At 39.0% G+C, this 24,086-nt stretch overlaps 1 protein-coding gene across 2 annotated transcripts in view; it reads left to right on the top strand.

Annotated features, from left to right (window-relative positions):
- Window positions 1-22,040, top strand: part of ANO10 (anoctamin 10) — a 130,555-nt gene extending 108,515 nt beyond the window's left edge. For both annotated transcript variants that reach the window (XM_050891225.1, XM_050891224.1), the window contains one exon: window positions 21,154-22,040. In XM_050891225.1, the coding sequence (XP_050747182.1) occupies window positions 21,154-21,189 (36 nt within the window). In that variant the 3' untranslated portion in view covers window positions 21,190-22,040. The remainder of the gene's footprint in view (window positions 1-21,153) is intronic.
- The last annotated feature ends 2,046 nt before the right edge of the window (window positions 22,041-24,086 follow it).

Here is a 24,086-nt window from a genome sequence, read left to right as displayed (position 1 = left end):
CTCAAGAGCCCTTTCATCATTCGGAGTATTGAATTAATCTCCTCCTAAATGCTCATTCAGAAAGTGCCAGAAGACTGCTCTGTTTGGTTGCCATGGCAGATATTATTCTCCTGGCTCCTTGGAGAGCTAAATTTCTGTAAACTGTGAGTGTTTTCAAGTTTATCAAAGCAGTAAGCTGTAGTTACTCTGATTGTTGTTGTTGACGGTTTCCTTCTGTCATATGCTTGCATTAATTTTATTCTTTAAAAAATGTTCTAAAATTTCTTTACCTGCTTGCTCTCTCAAATAGAACAATAACTTTCATTTAGAGACAAAAAAGGGCGAGAAAGTATTTTGCATATAGTCTTACAGTCTTTTTTAGATAAAAATAAATCGGAAAATTCAGTACCTGTATGCTGAGAGACTGGTGAAAATGGCATAACTCTCTGATAAACACAGGTTGTAAGCAGGGAAGGGAATGAAAATACTTTTCTCAAGTCTGTATGGGGGCAGATACTGTGAAGGAGATTGGACTGATTTCTTATCCAATAAACTTTTCCATTTGCATGTTCTCATGTTACACACAATCTGCTTATGAGTAGCAGAACTAATGAAGCCTGATTTCCTGAGGATTTCTGTTCTGTCTTTCCTGAATCTATATGCGGCTGTGCGCATGTGCTGATTAAACAACTGGCAGCTACTTGCTGGATGGTAGAAGGAATTGAGTTGTAGTTGTGTTTTCAATGACAGGATGTTGATTTGGATTTCCCTTCATACCAAGCTACTAATTTTCATAAAATGAAGAGGCACTTAGTATCCTTGAGACCTCTGCAAATTGATAACTCCTGTTGAAATTGGATGGTAGCTGGAAAGTTACTTTGTGGTCCCTTCCTCCATGGCCCCGGCCCTTTAGACATCTGATTCAGGTGATCTTGAAGAGATACGCTGTCACTGTGAAAGTTGCAGATTTTAGGAGACAGCTTTTGGCCACCACTGAAATTCAGAGACTAGCTTGAGCTTTAAAGAAGAATTATTTAATAATTATTCTGTAGTAATACATCCTGTCAGTTCACGATGTGTGGTTATGTTTGTTGTTTGTTTGTCCAGATGCCTATTATGGTGTGGATGCACACATGCTTTGAACACTTGAGCCTGAGGTTTTTATTTTGATGTTTTGGTTATTCAAGATAATTATACTCAATATAAGCCTGTCACTAGGGAGACTAACTGGGTAACAACCCATCAGAGTTTGCAGTGAGATACTTGCCTGCAGTTACCCAGGTACCCACATCAGTGTTCAAATTACAGTGTTGACCTCACAGAAAATTCTGTGGTCCTGACATCTTCTGCTGGTTTTGGCTGGGATAGAGTTAATTTTCTTCACAGTAGCTGGTATGGGGCTATGTTTTGAATTTGTGCTGGAAACAGTGTTGATAGCACAGGGATGTTTTAGTTATTGCTGAGCAGTGCTTACACAGAGTCAAGGCCTTTGCTTCTCACCCCACCCCACCAGCGAGTAGGCTGGGGGTGCCCAAGAAGTTGGAAGGGGACACAGCTGGGACAGCTGACCCCAGCTGACCAAAGGGATATTCCATACCATATGACATCATGCTCAGCATATAAAGCTGGGGGAAGAAGGAGGAAGGGGGGACGTTCGGAGCGATGGCATTTGTCTTCCCAAGTAACTGTTACGTGTGATGGAGCCCTGCTTTCCTGGAGATGGCTGAACACCTGCCTGCCGATGGGAAGCGGTGAATGAATTCCTTGTTTTGCTTTGCTTGTGCGCAAGGTTTTTGCTTTATGTATTAAACTCTTTATCTCAGCCCATGAGTTTTTTCACTTTTACTCTTTTGATTCTCTCCCCCATCCCACTGGGAGGGAGTGAGTGAGCAGCTGTGCTTAGTTGCTGGCTGGGGTTGAACCACAACACATCCGAAAAGTAACCCCCTTGTTTGCTACCGTATTACCAAACTCTTCCCTTTCAGAGACATCCAGAAGCAAAGCTGTTCTTGGCGGTCCTGTATTAGCTGTGCAGCTGAAAGATCGTCAAATCTAACTCCTAATCAGCTGTGAATATGTGGGAGGATACTGCTTTGAATTAGTGACAATGTGAATGATCGTATGGACAGGCATTGAAGGGAGGAAAGGAAGCTACCCATTAATAATTGGAGTTGTCAGAAGTGTTTTTTCGATATGCAAATTTACCATTTACCTACTTCCAAGTCCTCTTTAGTCTAGCATGAGGGGACAGGGCATATATAAACTCTTCAGGTACTGGATAAGCAAAAAAGTATTCATGCCTTACTTCATTATGAATATGCACCAACAGTGTGAAACTGTGTAAGGATAATGTGTTAGTCTTTCTGGAAGGTGACATTTGGTGTGTCTACAAAATGTGAAACTATTAAGAACAAACCTGAGGCGAAGGCAGATATTTAGAGAACTGAGAAACTCAGAGTAGGATGATACATCATAAAGCACCTGAAATGGATGTATAAAATACATTTGTTACCATTGCATTTTCTCTTTAAATCAGATTTGTTTCTAGCACAAGATTGGGGAAAATGCCATTCTGGACAGAACCTACATGTAGTGGAAACTGCCAGTAAATCTGTTATAGACCATCTCATTGAAACAACAGCTGAACTATGAAATGATTGAATTGTGAAGTGATTAAACAAAGAAAAATGAATATAAGAAGGTTAGTCACACTAATATGAGGGTTTTTTTCAATATGTAAGCAAAATAGGGAGCACATTAAGTGAAGCAAATGAGGCCTGACATGTTCATGAAGAATGGGGTTTTATTTTAACCTGAATGTCTGCAACAGTCAACATATGAGCATGCCTGTTCTTTCTCTCATTCTCCTGTGGTGCATCATAAACGCAGCATTTCTGCTGCATTTAAAGTCTTATACGCTTCTGTGGAAAAGCAGCAAGACTTGACATTTGGGAAATGCAAGAGGTTTTGTGTTCAAAGAAAGATGGTTAGGGTCAAAGAGCATGTCAGTCTTTAATTAGTATGCAGCATCCTTTTCAGTTAGCATGGGAAATATTTTAGATTCTTATTGCCTAGTGTGTAGTTAATTCATTACACGCTGTGCTGTAAAAACTGCAAGAAATGTATGTTTGCCAAGTTGAAAGTAACCATTTTTTATTATTCATACAGAGGACGGGATGTTGTACGCTTAACAGATTATAAAGTACTAAAATGTATTCTGAGGTAATTTAGAAAGTAGACAACCGTGGAGTTCCCTTAACCTTCTCTTCCTGAAATAAGTATTAAACTGAAGTGTCTGACATATATATATTTTTGTCAACTCAATATAATATTCTGCTAGGAACTTTTTGAAATCATGGGGCATATACTGTAGCTTTCTATAGACAGGCATATATACATCATTGCATATGTATCGGACTTGGTATTGCTGTGTTACAGAAGCAATATTATGTTGCTGCTCTATGTTTATTTAGTAACAGACTGAAGTGTCCAATATTCAGAAGGATTTTTCATAAAACCAGATTCATTTATGTACATGGAAAACGTCATACCATTATATAAATAGCTGTATGCTTAAACAAAAGAATAAGTTTTCCTGTATGTACTCTCAGCATTGGTTCTCTCTGATGTGCAGTTATATGAATTATAAGTAACATGGCATGCGGTGGTAGGTAGCTCATATGCAAAAGAGAACACTGTTTAGAGCAGGTCTTTTGGTGAGATAATGTCTTTTTGCTTCTGAGAAGCAGGCTGTCAGGAGGTTTCAATGGTACTGTTAAGCTCTGCATACCAAAGCATGCTTTTTAAGATGCCAGCTCATATAAAACGGATTAGAGAAGCCAGGAGGAAAATATCTGGCAAAAGAACTAAATTCAGACAGATACTTTTTAAAGCTTTATTGTATTTTAAAGTTTTAGTAAAATAAATGAAAACTAAATGGAAAAGCAGGACTAGAAACAAATAGAATATTTAATAAGTTAAGGTACTGTAGTACTCTTTTTTTTTTTTTCTTTTCTATTGACAGCAAGTAAAACTTCAGAAATCATGTCAGAGCATTATGCTTCTCTGTAGTTTGCTAGGTTATTCACCCAGTAATAGGTGTAATGTGCACTGCTTATGGCTATATATCCTGTGAAATGGATTGAAAAGAGAAAGATTTGCTTTCCTAAGAAGCATTTGGAGAATCTAAAGTTTAGTAGTTTAGTTGCCCTGTTTGGTTTTTTTCTCATTTACAGGCTTTGCTGCCTTTTTTTGAGATTGCTTTAGTTCTTGAGTCTTTGTTACGGCTGCATAGCCAATCTGTGAATTTTTTGTCCAATTCCTTTCTTTTCTTAGGAGAATCTTTTTTTCTTTTAATCTGCTTCCTCAGATGATGATAATATCATTCATATTCCAGCATATTCTTTTTTTTTGCTACTGCCTCAATTTTTGTTTCACGTGGAAGATCTAGTTGGAATGTGTGTGGAGAAACAAGGAGTACGTGGTAGGTCATTTCTGCAGGGGTGTTGCCTTTGGCCCAGCCATAGCTGTACTATCTACCTTGTTATCTTGGAGCAAGGCTGTCCAGAGCAATATATACTGCAATAGTGCACATCTCAGTTGAAGAGTCTGCTGCAGTTCTGTGTCCTCTCAGAGCAGAGGAGGAAACACTCAAAACATGTCCTGTTTGGGCAGAAATTCTTACCTTGTCAGACACTGAAAGTTTGGTAGAGTATTGACTTATTCTGGAGGAAGAGTACAAGCTAGAAAGGAACTTCTTCCAGTTAAAACTCCGGAATGAATCAATGGGGCAGTGGAGCAGAAATGATGGAGAGGTGCAGAGAGTAATTATCTCCATTTAGGGAAAAAAAACCCACCCCAAAACCCCAGGGAAAAGCAACAAAGACATTCAAGATCACAAAGGAAGGATTTTTCCTTTCAAAGATGAAAACCGGTTTTTGATACTAGAGCAAGTGCTTTCTTTAGACATTTTACATAAGGACAGAGGCTGATTACATTTGATACCCAGTTAAATGGAGAAAATACTAAAGCCATTTCTAAAAAAGCTAAGCAAAAAATGTGGTGGTATTTTGAGCGATATTGCTCTAATGATGTCCAGATTGGTTGGTCAGACTTTCAGGGATGTGACCAATCATAGTTCCTTCAAAGACGTGTTAGGAGGAGTTTAAATTTCAATGCAAAGAAAATATTTTCAAGGTTTAGCGGACATGTGTGTGCATGCTGACTCCATAGCTTTTGATAGGAAAGAAATAAGAAAAAGATGCAGGATTTTAGAAGTCTTCATAACTATTTTGGTAATTCTCATGTAGAAGATCGTACATTTGCCAGAATGGCTCACCAAACCCAGGTTTTTAAGATTCAGGTCAGACACTGAGACAAAAGAACTGTGTGTGATAGTTAACTATTTATATTGCAGCGTTTATATAGTTGTAGCACTTAGAGGGCTTACGCACATTAGGACTTCTGTTGCCTTAGCTCTCTATAAAAATGCACAAGTGTTAAATTCCTGCCCCAGAGGTCTTTTTGGACGTCTGTGCTAGATATACAGGTCACTGTCTGCTTGGCCATGCAGGTTCCAAAAGCTTTGTACAATTCTGCCTGTGAACTGCTTTTGGTTACCTAGGAAGAAAAAAGAATACTTGAAAAAGCTTGGGCAGCAACACAGCCCTAGATGTTTTAAGGACAATTTCACATGCTGATGGATGAGCAGGGCTGCCTGAAACAAAGCAGGGATTGCTGGATATTTGTTGAAGAGAAGGTCTGTGTTGGTGCCGTCTTTGCTTGAATAGTTTGAAATAAATTGAAAAACAAAGGAAGTCCGTTTCCCTGAAAGGATGGGGTTTCTTATGAGCATCTTCTTAAGCTGATGGATTTTTTCAAAAGGTAAGAGTACTCCTATATGTATATAAAGGAGTAGTAAATTTGCTAAATAGTTAAGTTTCTTGTGACTCTTGGTCCTTCCTGTTTCTGATTTGGGAGATGCTATCAAATTCATCAGTTAGTCTCTTGAAAAAGGTTTGGTCATCTTTGGGGAGATGGGAAGGTCTGTTCTTACCACATTTTAGCTAACATTCGGTAACTAATGGTGAGGTAAAATCTTAATGAAATGAAAGACAGATGGGTTTGGATTGATGGAAGTATGGTTGAGCAAACGCAGACTTTAGCTGGTCTGCCAAGTTGAGAAACTCTAAGTGACTAAATTAGGCTCACATGTGGTAAGAAGACACCTTTCTTCTGCAGGTGGGACACACCCAGAGTTTCCCTTACTTGTTTTTAACTTGGTGATGTTGAAATTATCAGACCAAACCATTAATTAGTTCATCCAGTTACTTCTTTGCTGGGAGTGATCAGTCCTGTTGTTTCCATGAGAAGTGTACGAAAGTGTAGTGAACACAGTTAAAACTTTGGAATAACTATTTATGGGGAGTTGCTTACTTTCTGTATCAGTTAGTATTAAGCTTATCTCATGAATTGGAAGAATTTTCATATCTGCTTCAAAACCAAGATTATTTTTAATGCCACTGTGGAGGTTCCAGTTTGTTGCATAAACATCTAATACAAGAGCATTTATACGGATCTTAGTAATTCTGAGTTGTATTTTCCGTTCTGTTTTTTCACTGATCAGCAGAAATCAAGAAAAGAGATTCATTCATGCACTAACACAGAACAAAGACTTCTTTTCTTCTTTTTAGTCAAACCCCTGCAGGTTCCATAAGAGAGAAAATTTTGTTAAGGTGTTATTTATGTATTTTTCCCAATATTATTTGTGATTATTCCCATGTCACAGAAAGATCAAACAAAGTCAAGAAGCACGTTCAGCAGATGGCAGTTTCAATGGGATACATTTCTTGGATCCAAAGTTAATAAGATTGCAAAATTCAAATATAATTATTTGAAGGTTATTTATATATGAGCTTAATACTTAGTAATATAGAGTAACATATATAATATATAGTTTAAATTAATACTTAATGCTAATTAGTCTTTAGAGTATACTGTCTGCTGAAGAACTCTGTTGCTGCTGGGTGAATTCCCCATAACATTATGGTAGCAATATTGGCCAATTTCCAGATTTCACAGGTTACAAATGAGGAAGGCATCAGGAGGAGAAGTCTCAAGGTAACGAAAACCAAAAAAACAACACATGGAAACTGAAACCTAACACCCTTCTGTTAATATTGTTGATAATGGCCCTTTAAATACAAGCATTATACTGATACTGCTCATTTCTGTGAAACTAGCATTGTTAAAGTCTTCTTTATTTATTATTCTGTGTGTATGCATTTTCTTTATATTTTTTTAGGTATGTATAGATGCAGTATACAGGTACAGAGAGAGAGAATGAAAATCTCTGTGTGTGGATGCTATTGAGTTCCTTTTGTAGATGCACTCTTACACTGGCTTATTGTAAACCACAGCCTACCATTCCATTTCTTTTTACTGGGCATACTCTTTTCCTTTGATGTATTTCCTTACACCACTAATAATTACCGTTATTTCCTATTAATATGGAAAATGTTGCGCGCTCTTTTTAGTATGTGAGAGGTATTTGCTTTAGATTATTGAAGAAATCTTTCGCTACAGTTGTGAATTATTATTATTTTAGAAAAGGATCTAACTGACTACCATGGTTTTTGCAGTTCTGTTGGTTCTAGAATGGTATATAGAATTTTCGCTCTTTGCTTTCTGATTGTTTCTAGTGCCAAGAAGGAGACATGAGCATGTGGACACTGACATATTATCAAGCTGAAAGTGCAGAAAATGGATTTCTGCAGCGTGTTAATATTTTGTAATTATTTGTCCTGTCCCAGCTTGTGTATTTGATTTGCCCTGAAGGATCTGTGGAAATGTGTGTTCACCTTCCATCTTATACCATCACATAAATTTACAGTGAATTAACTAGGTGACTCACTGGATAATATTAACTCACTTTACTGATGCAAAATCATATGATGTCTTAAACATTTATTTAGAGTCCTTTGACAGCACTTACTGGCTAGTTTTTTAAAATCTGGTTTGTTTGATAGATGTAACAACCTATTTTATAAAGGTCTTACTATAAAATTTATAAGACAACATATATTTTCTGACAAATGGTAGTGTTGTACAGTGTTTCTATAGCAATAGGACAGAGTTTTAATGTGCTACAGCTAATGCGTTGAGAGAAATTATTTTAGATATTTGTGGTTACATGCTAGATAGTATATTTATTGTTGTGATAGGTTAAAATTGAGAAATAGGAATGTGATGGTACTGGTAACCCAGGGTACCCAGTAAAAGCACTTTGCAATGTAGAAGAAACATTTTAAAGCAAAGCCTTGAAGTCTGATAGAATTAAATTAGTGTGGCAATTTAACATGAATCACAATAGTTAATCCCTCAGTGCATGCTGAAGCTGGCACCATTAGCTCTAATTTCCTTTGAAGCAAAAGAAGAAGGTCAGTCTAGAACAGCGGCTGGACTGAAGCAGTATACGTCTCTTCAACGCATCTATTTCTAGGCTTCGGTTTGTTGCCAGGCTTTATCCAGGCCTGGCTGCCCCTCAGAGCAGAGCAGCAAAGTGGGGCTGTGCTAGTGGTACTTTGTTTTTCCTTTCCTTCTCAATGCTCCTGAAAAGCAGAGCAGGATGATGGGAGTGGGAGGAGGAGTGCGGTGCTCTTCCCACCGGGGAGCTGCCAGCCTCCAGGACCGATCCTCTTGGCAGTTTTTCTGCCAGCAAGTTTGACCCTTACTGACCAGTGAATTTAGATGCAGAAGGGAACAATTTCTCAGTTTGAAGAAATTGCAAGTAAAAATCTAAGGGAGAGGGTGCAACTAGGACAGTAGAACACAGGATGGGGAATCAGCAAGGAATAAATAAGGAAAGGGAGTAAAATGCTTTAATAAAGAAAGCAAAAATACTTGACAGAAATGGAAAAGCAGAAAAAATAAGGAGGAGTGTTACCAAGGCATATGAAAATTGAACTATTCTGTGCATGGAAAGGCCATGTAGACACAAGGTTCATATTGAAAAAGTAAAAGAATAATTTCACTGTGCTTACCCTTTTTTGCTATTATTCAAGTTTTGTTTAGAAGGTAACAGTTTTAATATGAAGTTCTAAACCTAAAAATTAACAGTGTTATTAAAATCAAATCTTACAAATTTATATGTATTTTATATAGTACAAGTAATCTGCTTATGCCTTTATGTATTGTTTTCCACAAAATTTAAGTTAACAGAGAGAAACTGGGATTATAGGGTTGTCAAGACTTGAAAATAATAGAATTAAGTAGTCAGAAATCATTCCTACGTTTTTTCCAATCTAAACCTCATCCTAAAATCTTTTTCTGTAATTGCTTGGTTATATAGTGTAGGGTGTTCCAAGGCACTAAAGCAGATCTCAGAAACAGAGTACACGCTAATACTCAGCACGTCTACAGATCGTTGTTTGTCTTCATGTTACAAAGCTGCTTAAAAATTCATAACTCTTCAGCCTGAAAATAGTAGCTATTATACAGCTTTAATTTTCCATAGCTTGCTCTTTATTGCAAAATAATTTCATAAAGCTTTGCAAAGAAATTGCTGCTAGTATTAGAGGCAGAAAACCACAAAAATTTGTTAGGGTCTCTGATAGCAACAGATAGCTCTGAAAAGGGAGCTACGGGGGAAGAGCACGTCGGGCACGGCAGTACTGATGAGTACAGCAGCTCATTGATGTAACGCACAAGAGTACTTTGTTCTAGTGAAAAAGCAGACAGACGGACAGGAGCTTTACCAATCGAGCACTACATCTCTTCACTTCTGAACAAATGAGGTAAACAACCTGTAGCAAAGAGTGTTTTCTTCCCACTAATTTGTTGGAAAAAAGGAGAAGTATTTTGTTCAGTCATAACCTGGGAAGCACATAAAGGGAAAGTCTAGCTTCACTGAAGTAAATGAGAACTTTGCCGTTGCCTTCAAGGAAACCAGACTTTTACCCTTTGCCTAGGTTGTTTAAAATTATTACAAGCATAGCAGAATAATTTATAAATATTGTTATACCTATGATTTAGGACTATGTCAGCTGTTACAACTTTACTCATTGTGAAGAAATGCAGAGTTATAAACTACCAAACCAACCTTTTACTCATTTTCAAAATATCTGTGCAAGCTAATTCAAAGTTTATTCTGACTCTCCTGCATGCTTATTAGACAATCTTTTGTAGTTCTCTGAGAGTAATGCTTCGTATCCAGTTGTGCATCTTCAATGAAAATGGCAAGTTTAATAAGCTATATGTGCCCTTTGTGTATGTGTGTATAGCTGCGTAAGGACTGTGAGATCAAGGGTTTCTCTAGCCCAGGCCCCAAAGTGGCAATAAGCAGATGCCTAGCATAGGGTAAAGAGCAGGGCTAAAATATATTTCCCCATATTTTCCCATACTCTGCCTGTGCTTAGTTCAAGAACTTCCTGAGCCAGATCAAACCATAAATCCACCATAACTAATTTGAGTAATTGACTTTATCTGAATAGGGATATGACTTTATCTGATCAGATAGATATCGACTTAAATATATTTTTAAAAGCAAATCAATACCTGTAACTGATCAATACTTAGGCTTAGCCCAGTGTTTAGCTAAGGGAAAACAAGTTGCCTCTTTTTCCATGTGTGCATAGTCTTCCCAAGGAGCAGAGTTCTTGGCAGAAGGGGAATTTGCCTTGTCACAGGTGTCTTTGGTGGAAGAAGGAATTCTGTCAGTGGTGCCGTTGCATTCTGAAAGTATTTGCAAGGGGACCTTTGATACACTTTAAAATTGGTAGAACTGATTTCTTCAGAGTATTTATAAAATTACTGTAACTAGCAATTGGTTACAGCTCTATGTTGACTATTTTTCACTGGGCTGTGAATAGGCAATAGCAGAGCCCCCACAGAAGAAGAAGAAAGCTTGTCTTTGAAGAGAAAGACAAGAACGAAAATAGTACTGGAAATTATATTTGGAGGACAAGTATGTGGGGCAGGAGAGCCTCTACAGGGAAGGAAAACAAATAAGATGACCTGGCAGGTCCCTTCTGTTGATGGTCTTGGATTCTTTGCCTATTAAACTCTTGAGTAGAATTGAGAATAGTTCTTCTTCACCAAATAATTTAAACATTGAATAGTTTTTCCTACTTTACTGCAGTGAAATGTTATTTTGTTAATACTGTGGTAACAATAACTTTGGAATTAAACTCACTTTCTGTGCTGATATGGCAGATAAATGGAGAGGCAAATTCCCTCTTAAAAAAAACTCCTTCAAAAGAGTGGTTGCTTTTGCTATGTGTCTGGCCAGCACTTAGTGTGGAAGTCTAATTTACAAATGTGGTTTATACTTCAAGTATATTTTAATATTTTCTACTTATGCTGTTCAGTTGTTTGATTTCTCTGGTGTCATCTGATGTATTTGTCAGGCTGAAGTTTGTTGCCTGCTGCAAGAGAGATGGAAATTTTCTACTTGCAGCATTGTGGCTGGTGTGTGGTAGCAGGACAGAGCACAGCTGTGCACCCTCCGTGTTTATCTGCTTTTTATATCAGATTTATGTCACAGATAGAAATTTCTAAAAATAGTGCCTGAAGTTGGGTTCTTAGTTTCATATCTGGAGTCCAGTCTAGATTACCTAATTAATTCCCCGCGTAGAGGAGTAACCTTTTTTTGTTGTTACTACTTGTTTTTTGGAAACAGAGTAGGGCTCTGTACAGATCCACAAATTAACAAATTTGGAAAGAAATGTGAGCCCAGGTTATAACTCAGGCCAGCTGGGTTTGGGCTGGGGCTAGGCATGCCTTTGTGTCCACTGGCAGAGCAGAGGGTGGCAGGGCGCTAGTGTTTTGGATGCTTAAGTGTTGGGCTTTGTGTGCCTGGGTTCCAGTGATGGCCAGATTTGTGTCCAGAAAATAATGGGATTATGGAGTATTTTTTTTTTGTCATGTTCTGAGGGTTGGGCATAATTCATTTTGAGAGACCATCTCTGCTTTTCACACAGTCTATTCCCTGCTGTTGCACGGATTACAAGGAGAGGTGTTCATGCTCTTTGATTTTTCCTCTCTTCTTTTTGTGGCATTAAATAGTTTAAACTAGTCTTTCGCTTTTGTACAATAGAATTTGTTAAAGGATGTTGGCAAAAACTGTGTGGGTTTTGGCATGTGTAATACTGGAATAGATGTTGTGTCGTCTCCTCTGGCTAAACCTCTACGACGTGGGTTTATGCACTCGAGGGATGCTTGTGTCTATAACCCAGCAGGTCCCTTCCAGCCTCACGCTGGAAAAAATGGAAGCACGGAGCTCGCATAGCTTTGCTTGTCTTGAAAGTGTTAGACCGAAACATACATTCTCTCAAAAGCTGTAGTGAACTGTGTGTTTTTGACATCACCTGAGCACTTAATCATTCAAGCAGAAGCATGAGGAGGAAGGACTGTCGGCTCTCTCCCTGCAGTGCCACCAACCGCCTTCGAGTCCTTCGCCACTGGTGCTGGCATTTTTTCAGATGCTGTTTTGCTGGGTTTGCTGTTTCTCAGCTGTGCCTCCTGAATCATGAGGCAGGGCGAGTCCAAAGCATGTGAGCTTAAGGAGTAAATTAGCATATACTGAGCAACCTGGTTCTTAGCCAGGCTGTTACTGCTATCACAGTTGGTATAAGGCTAACTCAGCTATGTCTGCAGTTATGCTTCAGTGTCAGGCGTATCCATATCCATGTATTAGGGGTTCATGTCCAGAGGCCTAGTTAAACTCTCAGAGTGCTGGGTATTTCTCTTCCAAAGGCTAAGTGCCTGCTCAGGGGCATCCTGCTTAGCGTATAAGCTTGTCAAACTTCAGAGAGGAGGAATGGTTTGTTTTACTCATTTTCTCTTGATCGTAACTAGTAACTGCAAACTGGTAATTAACATTATCCAAAACTCCTGAGAAAATAAATTTTATCATAGCTCACCCTGAAATCATTAAAACATTGTTGACGTGCTGTTAACCTAGGGACAAACTGCACCCTTAAACTGTAGTGAAGTCTGTTTGACCCAGGTCACAAAATTAAAGAAATGTATGACTGACAGGCACAGATCTGGAAGGACTGTGTAGTCCGCCCCTCCGCTCCGAGACGTGATCAAGGTCATGTCACTTTGGATATTTTTGCATCATTGCTTTCATAGCTAGTCAATAGTTTCTGACTCCAAAATCTATTGACTGGCTGCGTATTGGATGAGAGCTAATTGCATAAGCTAAAGGGGAGAGCATCTGCTAGGCTGGTCTGGCATCCTGTGAGTGCGGTTGGAGCACACGCTCTTCGTTAGGCATTCAGACATACTGTTTAACGTTGTGTATTTGTCTTTCACTTCGCAACTACATGGTCAGTTACGGTGAAAGAAGTGAATTTTACAAAGTATGAATTAAAACAAGATAAAAATAATTAAAATGTTCTGAGGGTCAGAATACGTAAGCTGTACTTCTGAAGAAAATACTATGATACTATCTAATGTGGCTTCTACTATTATTTCTACATTTTTGTACTATCTGCTGAACTAAAATAAGGTTCAGCAAAGGGTGACTAATACCATAGGAATATTGTAATGAGTATTAATTAATACTTTGCAATTTAAATCAGAGACAATATGTAGTAGATCAGAAAAAAAGTCTTGGAAAAATCTGCCACAAATGGGGTTGCTTTGTCTGCTATGGCTCACAGCGCTATTAATCAGGCACAATACTCCAAGGCACGTATTACGGGATTCTGCAAGTTTTCCTGACTCTGCACTTACTAATTTTGCAAACTTATTGTTTCATTAACACTAGCTTTTTGTACTTGGTATTCTGTCGTGAATTAGGCGTACAAGAAAGGAAAGAAGAGAATTATTTTTTTGCTGTTTGCTGTTACCTGCTATTTGTTGTAGCAGATTCCCACTCTAGATCTGTAGAGTCCAGGCAAACTTCTCTGTCACAATTCCTGTAGGAACAACTATAAAAATCTCTCAGCCTGCAACAGACCTCAGAAGGTCTCTAGTCCAACCCCCTGCTGAAAGCAGGGTCAACACCAAATTCAGACCAGGTTGCTGAGGGCTTTTTCCAGTCGGGTCTTGAAAACCTCTGAGGACAGAGACTGCAAAACCTCCCTGCGCCCCTGCTGCAGTGCTTAGTTATCCTTGTAGTGATTTTTTTTTTTTTTTTGGCTTATTTCTTTATGACCACTTTGTTTCTTGTTCTCTTGCTGTGCACCTCAGCAAAGAGCCTGGCTCCATCTTCTTGCTAACCTTGTAGATATTGGCAGGTGTCTCAGCCTTTTGTCACGGGGCATGTGCATCAACTCCCTGCCCATCTTGTGTCCCATGGCTAGACTTGGTGAAGGTGATCAGTATCCTTCTTATAGCGGTGGGCCCAAAACTAGACACAATATTCCAGATGCAGGAATAGAGGTAAGGAGAGTAATAGGTGCAGTGGTTGGTAACTTTTCAGTCCTCAAAGAGTTAAATTATTGTAATTGCTTACAGAGTCCTTCTCATGAGAGCTACATAATTCAGCATTTGTTTCTTTGTTATCTTCAGTTTAAAATTCTTCTCACCTCCTCATCAAAAATCTGCATTTTGGCCGTTTACTGCTCATGTATGGCTTTTCTTTATAGAGAGTTGTTTTCAGTGGTTTGTGGCATCACAGAGCCATTGGTCTTGGCTCTGGTAAAAAAGGAAGCTGTGAAATTGTTCCTACAAGTCTTTTATCATATTACTTAAGTAGGGGGGAAACTGTATTCTGGAAATCAATAGCTTTCAAGAAGACCTAAGGGTTGTACTGGATGAGTTACTGAAAATAAGCATTCAGTGTTATATTGTGGCTGTGTGGTATTACACAAGTCCTGGGATTTATAAACAGGAGTATACTAGTATAGAAGCTGTTTATTGCTACTGTAAACAAATATCAGTTATCATCTCCAGCTACGGCAACTAAAAGGTTGATGAAAAACTGGTCAGAGTCAGAAATGAGGCTTAAAAGTTACCCCAAGCCTGAAGTCCTTAAGCTCCGTTCCCTGCCAAGTGTGTTCAACACCACGCATGAAAACCTTGAGGGAAGGCTTGTGGTTCTAGATACGAAGTTACCACAACTTTCCACCATTATAATCAGCGAGAACAGATTTCCATTAATAAGTTTTTTACACTTTTAAACAGAATAAAATTTTAGAAGTGGAAGAGGCTTACTGAGTTTTGAAGTGGGTGTTAATTTGCCTCTTCTGTAACTGGCTGGTACTTACAGATTAAGCTGATACAGTTCTTGCAGTTGTCAGCAAACAGCTCAAGGCCCAAGAAACTACCTTTGCTGTGACTGTATACCATTAGGAAAGAACAATTTTAATATATATCCCTCATGTTTTCATATTATAATTAATTTGAGAAAGTGGGAAAGATACCATGTAACACTATGCTTTCTTTAAGCAGTAAACTGCTAATGAGCGTTCTACATGATGAACACAGGAAAAGCAGAAGATGGAGTTGCTGATTAGAAATATCTGTCTTCACGTCTTCTTGTATTTAACTATATGGCTATTTACATGTCTGTTCTTCATATATACAAACATATTTGTACGTTGAGTATTGTCCTGGTTTCGGCTGGGACAGAGTTAACTCTCTTCTTAGCAGCTGGTACAGTGCTGTGTTTTGGATTTAGGGTGAGAATGATGTTGATAACACTCTGATGTTTCAGTTGTTGCTAAGTAGCGCTTCTCTTAAGCCAAGGACTTTTCAGTTTCCCATGCTCTGCCAGCAAGCAGGTGTGCAAGAAGCTGGGAGGGAGCATAGCCGGGGCAGCTGACCTGAACTAGCCAAAGGGCTATTCCATACCATAGAACGTCATGCCCAGTATATAAACAGGGGGGAGTTGGCCAGGAGGTGCGGATCGCAGCTCGGGAACTAACTGGGCATTGGTCAGCAGGTGGTGAGCAATTGCATTGTGCATCACTGGTTTTTGCCTTCCCCCCCCCCCCCCCTTTTGTTTATTGCATTCCTTTTCATTACTATTATTATTATATTTCATTATTACTATTGTTAGTATTATATTTTACTTTAGTTATTAAACTGTTCTTATCTCAACCCATGAGTTTTACTTTTTTTTTCCTTTGCTTTCCTCCTCCTCACCCCACTGGGAGGGGGAGGGGGAAGCGGCTGCGTGGTGCTGAGTTGCTGACTGGGGTTAAACCACGACAAGTATGCATATGGAAAAGCACTGAACCAATGAGTCATTAACTCCTGTTTTCATTGATTTTTCACTTTTAAATACTTTTTATTTTTTAAAATTGTTTTCCTCAGGTTGTGGTTGAATTGTCAGTTGGCATTAACACACACAGTGGTAAAATTGAGAGTAGTTAGGGGCTGGCTTACCAAGACCAAGCATAACTGGAAAATAACAGCGTTCTAAGCCTTTGACACAGAGCTCAGCAAGTGCAAGAAATCAACATTAAACAGACAACCAGAAGTGAGGAATGCAAAGACTGTTAGCCACCTGATAAAATGTTGGCTGTCCCATAGAAACCATATAGGAAAGTTGAGGGTGTTTGATTAGATTATGAGTGTGTGTGAAATGAGCACTGGTAACAGCAGAAATGCTGGCTTATCTTCTGTCATCCTCTTGTGCAGAAAGAAGGTCACAGATGGATTTGCAAGATAGGGTTTGTGAAAGGCAGCTCACGCTTCTCAGCTGCAGGGGCAGAGTGAAGCTTCACGCCGGGGCACGCAATGTCCCTGCTCAAAGCAGCCCTCCTGCGCAGAGCAAGATGCAAAGCATCTCGTCGTCCTTGGGCTCTGTGCACAGGGTTTGAAAATGAAGGTGGGCCGTGGTCCTCCTCATGCCACGCAGAAGCGACCTGGATTTCCAGTGGGCTGTGGCTTGAACAAAGCCCTAGTGCTGCTAGTGGTAAATCCCTTGGCAGCTCAACTGGGTTTGCTTTAGTCAAGGTCTGTGGTGTTACTGTGTATTTCTGTTAGTTCGTGTTTGTAGCTATTTCTTTTACTTGCGTATATTGAGTCGTATTGTTCGTAGCACTAAATCACGAGATCAGACTTCCGTAGACCCTCTACCTGGAGAGTTACGAGTTGTTGATAACTACAGTCAGTACCCTGTGTACTAAAATTTGTGTTTCTGGTTGTGAACACACAAAGGAAGTAGCCTGATTTCCAGGCTTGGTATGCAACTGTATTTGTGGTGTGAAAGTATCTGTTATGTTTTATTAAAATGCTTTCAGAAAATTTAATGTTGAAATATAGTGAAATCTAATTAATTGGTAAAGCCTATTTGTAAACCACATTGAAGAGTTTTTGCTATTTCTACTGAAAGTACTGTCTAATTATATTATGTGTGCTTTACAAAGAAATTTAAACTTAATAAAATGGAAATAGCAAATCTATTGAATTAGAGCAGATAAATATTTAGAGCAATTCCTAACAGAATTTTAGAATAAACTACACTATAGCCCCACTACAATAAACTAATATTAATTTAAACATATGCTTCGCTTATGTATTGCATGCATAGGCTACTGTTGCTAAGTGTGCTGCATTAAACAGACCATTAAGTTGGTACAGCCACAGAGTGGGAGAGATGTGATCCTAAGTGCTGCGCAGAGCCAGGCCTGGCTTGCTAGGGAGCAGGACTGTGCGATCAGTTGTCATGCACCAGCCACCTATTTTGCAAAACAGAAGCATAAACCTTTCACTAGTAACTCTCAGCTGATAATAAATGCAGAATGGTTTCTTGAGCCAGCTCATTTATGAACTATGCCTCTGGTTAGTTTACAGAGGCTTTTAATACCCCTCAACTGGGTGTTGTTTTTCTTTGTCATTATGTATCTAGTAGGTTTGAAAAGTAGATTGAGAAGTTTTTAATACCTCTTTTTCTATATTTTTAAAATACTACTTAAAACTTAAAAATAAATGTCTTTTTGATGGAAGAGTAGTTAACTCAGTCCCACAGGTTTGTCAGTGAGCCTGTTGGGGCCATCAGGGGAAAGGTGATCTTAAAATGTACCTTGTCAGTTCCCTTTCTCAGTATCAGAAAAAAAATACACTCCCTTTCCCATATGTTGTCCTAGAGAAATATTTTCCCAGTAAAAAGGAACATTTCCCTTCACAGTAAAAGAAAAGAAAATTTAAAAATTCTTCAGCCTGAACTTGGCAAAGAATTTCATTGTCTAATGGTGCCACCACATGTTGCTTGCTGAAGTGATAGCTCTTAGGGGAGCCTGGTGCTGCCAGGTACTGCAAAATATGTTTTGGTATTAGAAATTATAAAGAAGAAATTAAATATGTAGCTCTTGGGGTTCTCACATGGCTTATGATTCATTTCCTGAAATATGTGAGTGACTGCATTTGGACTGGTTTTGCCCAGGCTGTGTGCGCTATGGCAGCATGTGAAGCTATTTTAAGAGGTTTTTCTACTCACTGGCCCACTGAAGAAGCTGGGAAATTTGTTTGTTTGTCATATATTTTAAATATACTAGCATAAGATTGCCAGCATAAGAGAATACTAGCATAAGATTAGCTCAGTTAAAATTAGGAGGGCCTTCAAAAATAAATGACAGTAGTCCCCCTTGTACAGAATTTTTGGACAGATTACCATCTAGTCATCATTAATAGTCATGTGCTTGGTTTTTTTCCAGACTTTGGCAAGCCCTGCAGAAATCAGAGAATAAAAATACCTTTCCAGTTTTCTACATTCCTCATCAATCCCCGTATAAGTACACCACTCAGAATTTAAGAAAATCATTCTAAAATAAGGGAATTAGGTTTGAATTTGATGAATCATGAGCTGAATTAAGTTGCTGTCTTCTGTATCTTTTTAATGTTTTTACAGTAGGGGTAGAAGTCACTTTAATTAAGATGCTGTAGTTTTATACAGACATTTATTTAAATAAGTGAATCAGGATGCCGAAGAAGAATCTGTACTCCAGCATTTAGCTATGGCTGCTTTTCTGCACTGTTGCTATGGAGAAGCATATAAATATTTGTATCACAAACTAATTTTACTTCCCTTATAGATGGCATGGAAATACAGATAAAAATGGTAAAGAAGAGTTTTATTGTAGGTGGGTTTTATCATGCAGAGTAATGTTTTAGAATGGGTTCAGGCATAGACTAGCAGCAAAGGAAAGTTAGAAGGTACTATATTAAAGCAATCTGACATCTTTACATTTCAGGATAGAAATTGAATGAACGTGTCCACTGTATTTGCAGTTTTCCTCTTTTCCAATTTTTTTTGATAGCATTATTAGGTGTTTGTCTTTCTAATAGCTCGTATGCACTGGGCCATTTGTATAAAATCAAGTGCAAGCATAAAAGAAAGAACTGGAACTCAGAAGGACATGTCCATCCACCAGTGGATGGATGGTATGGAAACTACACAGCTGCTTAGGAGTTGGAAGCTGCATAAATTATTTCTTCATGTGATCACTCACATTTTTTCATGTCCAGCCTTTTTCTTTCCTTGTCTCCCAAATTGCCTCAAAGGTGGCAGTCATGCTGGACACCAGCCTGTGGCCTCCTGAATTCCAGCAGTGCTGTGCATCTCCTTGCCTTTGCTCCTCACCCTGTCCTTTGGGCTGGTCTCCATCTAGTCTCCTTCCTTGGACTGTTGTCTCTCAGTCTTTTTCTTTGGGGACTTAAGTCACTGTAATTATTTCTTACTATATCAGGGTGGTTTCCAGCCTTCCCAGAGGTTGCAAGACCCTTAGCTGATAATGCCAGCTGAGACGCCTTTGGCACAGTTTAAACTCCGTTCTTATTGCCTCTGTGAATTCTGTATTATGAAACATCCTCTTTAAGAAGAAGCTTCAAAGAGCGGTTCTGGTTTCTCTTACTCAGCAGATATTTTCGATGCCTGGAGTTGTTATTCTGGTTTCACATTGAGATGTCTCTGGTGATGTCCTAAGATAATGAAAACAAAACCGGTTAACAACAGGATTGGAAATAACACATATCACCATAGCAGTCTGCTACCTCTTTCTTATATCACAGGATGTTTTCGTTCAATTCAACAGCAAAAAAAAATGGGCAATATGGAAATGCTGAATAACAGTTACAGCTTAACATTCATGCAATGGGAAACTAGGAGCAGCGTTGTGTCAGTAGTTCATTGACCTTTTAAGATCCCTTAAAAACTTAAATATTTAAGGCTAAATGACTTTTATGATTTTTCTAAAAATAAAAAACCCCTCTACAGTATTGACGACTTCACAGCGAACTGAAATTTTACATCTGTAAAGGATGTACCTTAAAAATGTGCGTACCACTTGGCCAGTAGGTAGATTCTCCCACTGACTAAGCAAATTGCATTCCTGTCTTCAGAATGAATATCTGCTATAACAAGGAATAATTAATAATTTTTTTAAAATTCCCTTTGTGTCTGAGATTCTGATATCACAGTCCTTCATTGTGGTGAGCATTTTGTTTATCTGAAATTATCTCAAAGAACTATCCTGTATTGTAATAAATAAATAATTAAATAAAGCAATCCGTCTGTGATTCAGAGATAAGCATTCTTAATTCCAGCCTGGTATCGATGTCTTCCTAAATGTAAGAGCGGATTTCCAGTAAAGCCCATCAGCTGCACCTGTCTGTGCTTACTGCCATTGTTTTAGGTAACAGTCAGTGCTGCCTAAGAAGAGATAAAGCGACTGCCAGTTACCCTGCACGCAGGCGTGACCAGAGATACAGGGGTCGGGGATTTCCAGGAACAACGATGGCAATGCCAGCTTACACGGAGCACTGACATGAGCACAGTTATTGCCTCGGAGTGGCAGAAGACAGTTCCAATACAACAGTAATTTCCCCCAGCTTTTCATTTTGCTGTTCTTAGAGCAGTTCCCCCTCGTCATGAGTCTGAGGGAGAAGGTTTTTTTCTGTATCTGTTGGGCCCAGTAATTTCAGCGTAAGGCATTATTCATCACAAAAAGAATTAATTAACGTACAAATTGCATCATCATTTGCTGAGTCTTTTGGTGGGAAAAGCAGTGTCTCTGTTAAAACTGTGTCATTTGTAAAAGTCAGGCATAACAAACTTGTGTTTTTAACTACCAAAGCTCGAGTTAATTCTTTTGTGTGGCTTTATTATTCAGTTGGATTCAGAAGTGTCCTGCTTTCAGATTTCACTGTTTTCTGTAATTCGTCATGCTACCACTGCACTTACTTAGTGCACCTTTTCATTTTTCCCTTCTCTCACAGCAAATGAAGCTTGCGGCTGAGTCACTGAAGGAGTAAACATGAAGGAACGCGGATGACTAAAGCAGTCACATGTGAATGCGGGCACTTCTTGAGCGTTTGTTTATGATGATATGTAGCTCTCAGAGTGTGCGCTCTACCATCTATTCAGTAGGTGGCACCTGCTTATATGATACTTGGTAAACATTCTTTGCCTGACACAGTAAAAAAAGATGTTTTCTCCTGCTCTCTTTGTTTCTTATATGCAACTGTTTGTGAAGCTAACACCAAATAAAGCACTCCAGCTTATGCTAGGTCTGGTTGAAATCTGCCAGACTCACCGTGCTTCAAGTGATTGAAAACAGATCCTGCGAGCAAGCATCCAGAAGCTAACTAGAGTTTTCAACTGCAACTCTGTAAAAGAAAAAAAAAAAGAAGGTAGACTAGTATTTAATTCACAGTGTATTGTCCCTTTGGGGTTATTGCCCCTTTTGTTCCTTTATTACAATAGTTAATCAATCCTGTATTATTTCAGAGACTTGCTTATTAGCTACTGTTTGCACATAGCAAATTAATTTAAATATTTTATACATTGCATAATGAAATACATGATTGTTCCCTATATGCTCTGAGAAATAGTTGAACATAAATATTATAAAGTATGCATTATATACTCCTGTGCGCTAGCTTATCTAAATAATCCCCAGCTAAAATCTTTTCAAAAGCTGGGTAAAAAGCATTCAGTAGCAAACAGATTGCTGATCAGTAATTTACGATTTGTATTTATTTTTTAATTTACATTAGATTTTGGTATCACTTCCCTGGCTCTTGAACTGCAGTATTGTATGAATGGATCTTCTGGTTAAATGAACTGATAGTAACAGATCAATTAAACTTGATACCTGATATTACCAGTACTCGTGTATGTAGTGAATATATGATTTTTTTTTTTCCCTTGCCTTTCACAAAAAGGTAATTTTCCTAATGTTTCATTGTTTTCTGACAGTAATAGGACGAAAATCCACAGTGTTTGCTCCTGTGACCTTGAGACAGTTTATTTTCGCCTGCTGTGACCTTCATCTTTAGTACATGTAACTTACCTATATGTGATACTTGCTGGAATTCTGTTTGGAAAAATCTGCTGTTATAATAATTAAGGCATTTGCCTACTTTGCACGTTTCAGATTTCTGCCACAGGGCCCCCACAGCAGAGTAACATAACTAAGCCAAAATAATGTATTCTGTCTGGAATTTAAAATTAGCGTTTCTCAAACTCTGCAGGCGTGACCCAGTAAGAAACGACTCTCTTCCCTTGGGAAGAGGAGCAAAACCATGCTACAGCTGCTGTCTCTCTTCTTGCTTCTCCCACCATGCATCCCCCACGCTGCTGCTATTTCAGGGGTATCTCACGGGCTGCTGCTGTTTCACAGCCTGTTCCTGAAGCCGCGGCAGGGTTGTGGTTGCACAGGCTCTGCCCTGAGCAGCCAGCAGGGATCTCTGAGGGGAGCACGTCTCCCTTCCGAGAGCCCTGTAGAGATCCCAAAACCAAAGCTTTTTGGCGGAGGGGACCAGCATGTTCTCCATGAAAGCCCCCCAGCTTTGCAGTTTCTTGCCCACTTTGATCTGAAGTAGCTCACGTTTGTTCAAGTTTTGCTCGTGCTGCCTAGTCAGTGTTTTTGAGTGAACGGTTCAGGAGAAGAAAAATCTGTGGGATGGGTGCCTGGTGGAATATGTTCTTGTGAGCTTGTCGTTGCCATTTTGAAGGGATTCCGCTGGTTTGCTAATTTGTGCTGGTTTATGAGCGTAAAGTTGGTGTGTTTTGCTGATGGCAACTGTATCAGGTGTCTGGAATAATTTTCTAAGACGGGTTAGAAGAGGACTTGAGTTGTGTCTCAACTGTGATCATCTGAAAAAAATAAGTAGACTTCTGCAAAACTGACTTTGTGGTTGTCCTTGTGGTCCTTCCATTCTCCTGTTTTCTGTAGACTAACAGGAAAATCTCTAGTAAGGTTTAAGTACCGGGTGACATAAGTAACGTCAGCTGTTGCCCTTGCCTTGGGCAAATCCCTTCACTTCTGCTTAGTTTCCTTATCTATAAATGGGGATAATACTGTTCTTTAGGTGGATTCTCCACCTAAAGCTAGTAGGTATGGAGGAATTATGACCTTCCATAGTGTGAGTGAGTGAGAAGTATGGGAATCCTTTGTTTTATAGGGATTAGAGTTTGTTCTAGATACTGGGACAACTCTCGTTTTAGCATCACAGATGCTACACAGTCACGACAGAGAGTGTTTCTGTCCTAAAGAGCATACACTGTAGCTTGCTGAGGAATGTTACCTGTATATTGCCAAGTAATATTTTGTCACTGAACTGAAACTTAGCTCCTATTCCTCTGTATGCTGCTCTTTGTCCTTTTACTGGGAGGGTGTGTGTGTGCTGTGTTTCATACTGTTTGATATCAGTTTGATATTGGGTTTTGGTTTGGTTTTTGTTTTTTTTACATTCATGATGTCATGTATTTCTCATTTGAGAGAAAAAAACGTTTCTGTCTATGCTTCTGAATGTATTGTTTTCTTTCTGCTGTAGGTGCATCTGTAAAAGTTGTGGGATGCTAGGGATGAAACTTACTGACAAAAATCTGTTGTCAGCTGAAAATATTAGAAAGAATAAATACGATATTTACCAGTAACTGCCATTCACAAGCTGTGTAATCTGTATGTCTGTTCCTAGTCTGGGTAACTGTGTCCCCAAGGCACACAGGAGTGGAGACTTCATTTGCCCATTGTGCTCAGGCCATGCCCTGGTGCAGAGCTGCCATGCGAGGCCATCGGTCTGGTTTTCTCAGCGTGCAATAGAGAAGGGCACGGCGGGCTACAGGGGAAAGTGCACTGAAGGGAAAGGAAACGAAGCCACCTAGATCAGAGGTGTCTGGTTCCCGGTAAGCGTCTTCTGTCGTC

Source organism: Gymnogyps californianus, chromosome 2 (assembly GCF_018139145.2).
Source record: "Gymnogyps californianus isolate 813 chromosome 2, ASM1813914v2, whole genome shotgun sequence".
NCBI lineage: Eukaryota > Metazoa > Chordata > Aves > Accipitriformes > Cathartidae > Gymnogyps > Gymnogyps californianus.
This window is presented reverse-complemented; position numbering and strand designations above follow the sequence as displayed.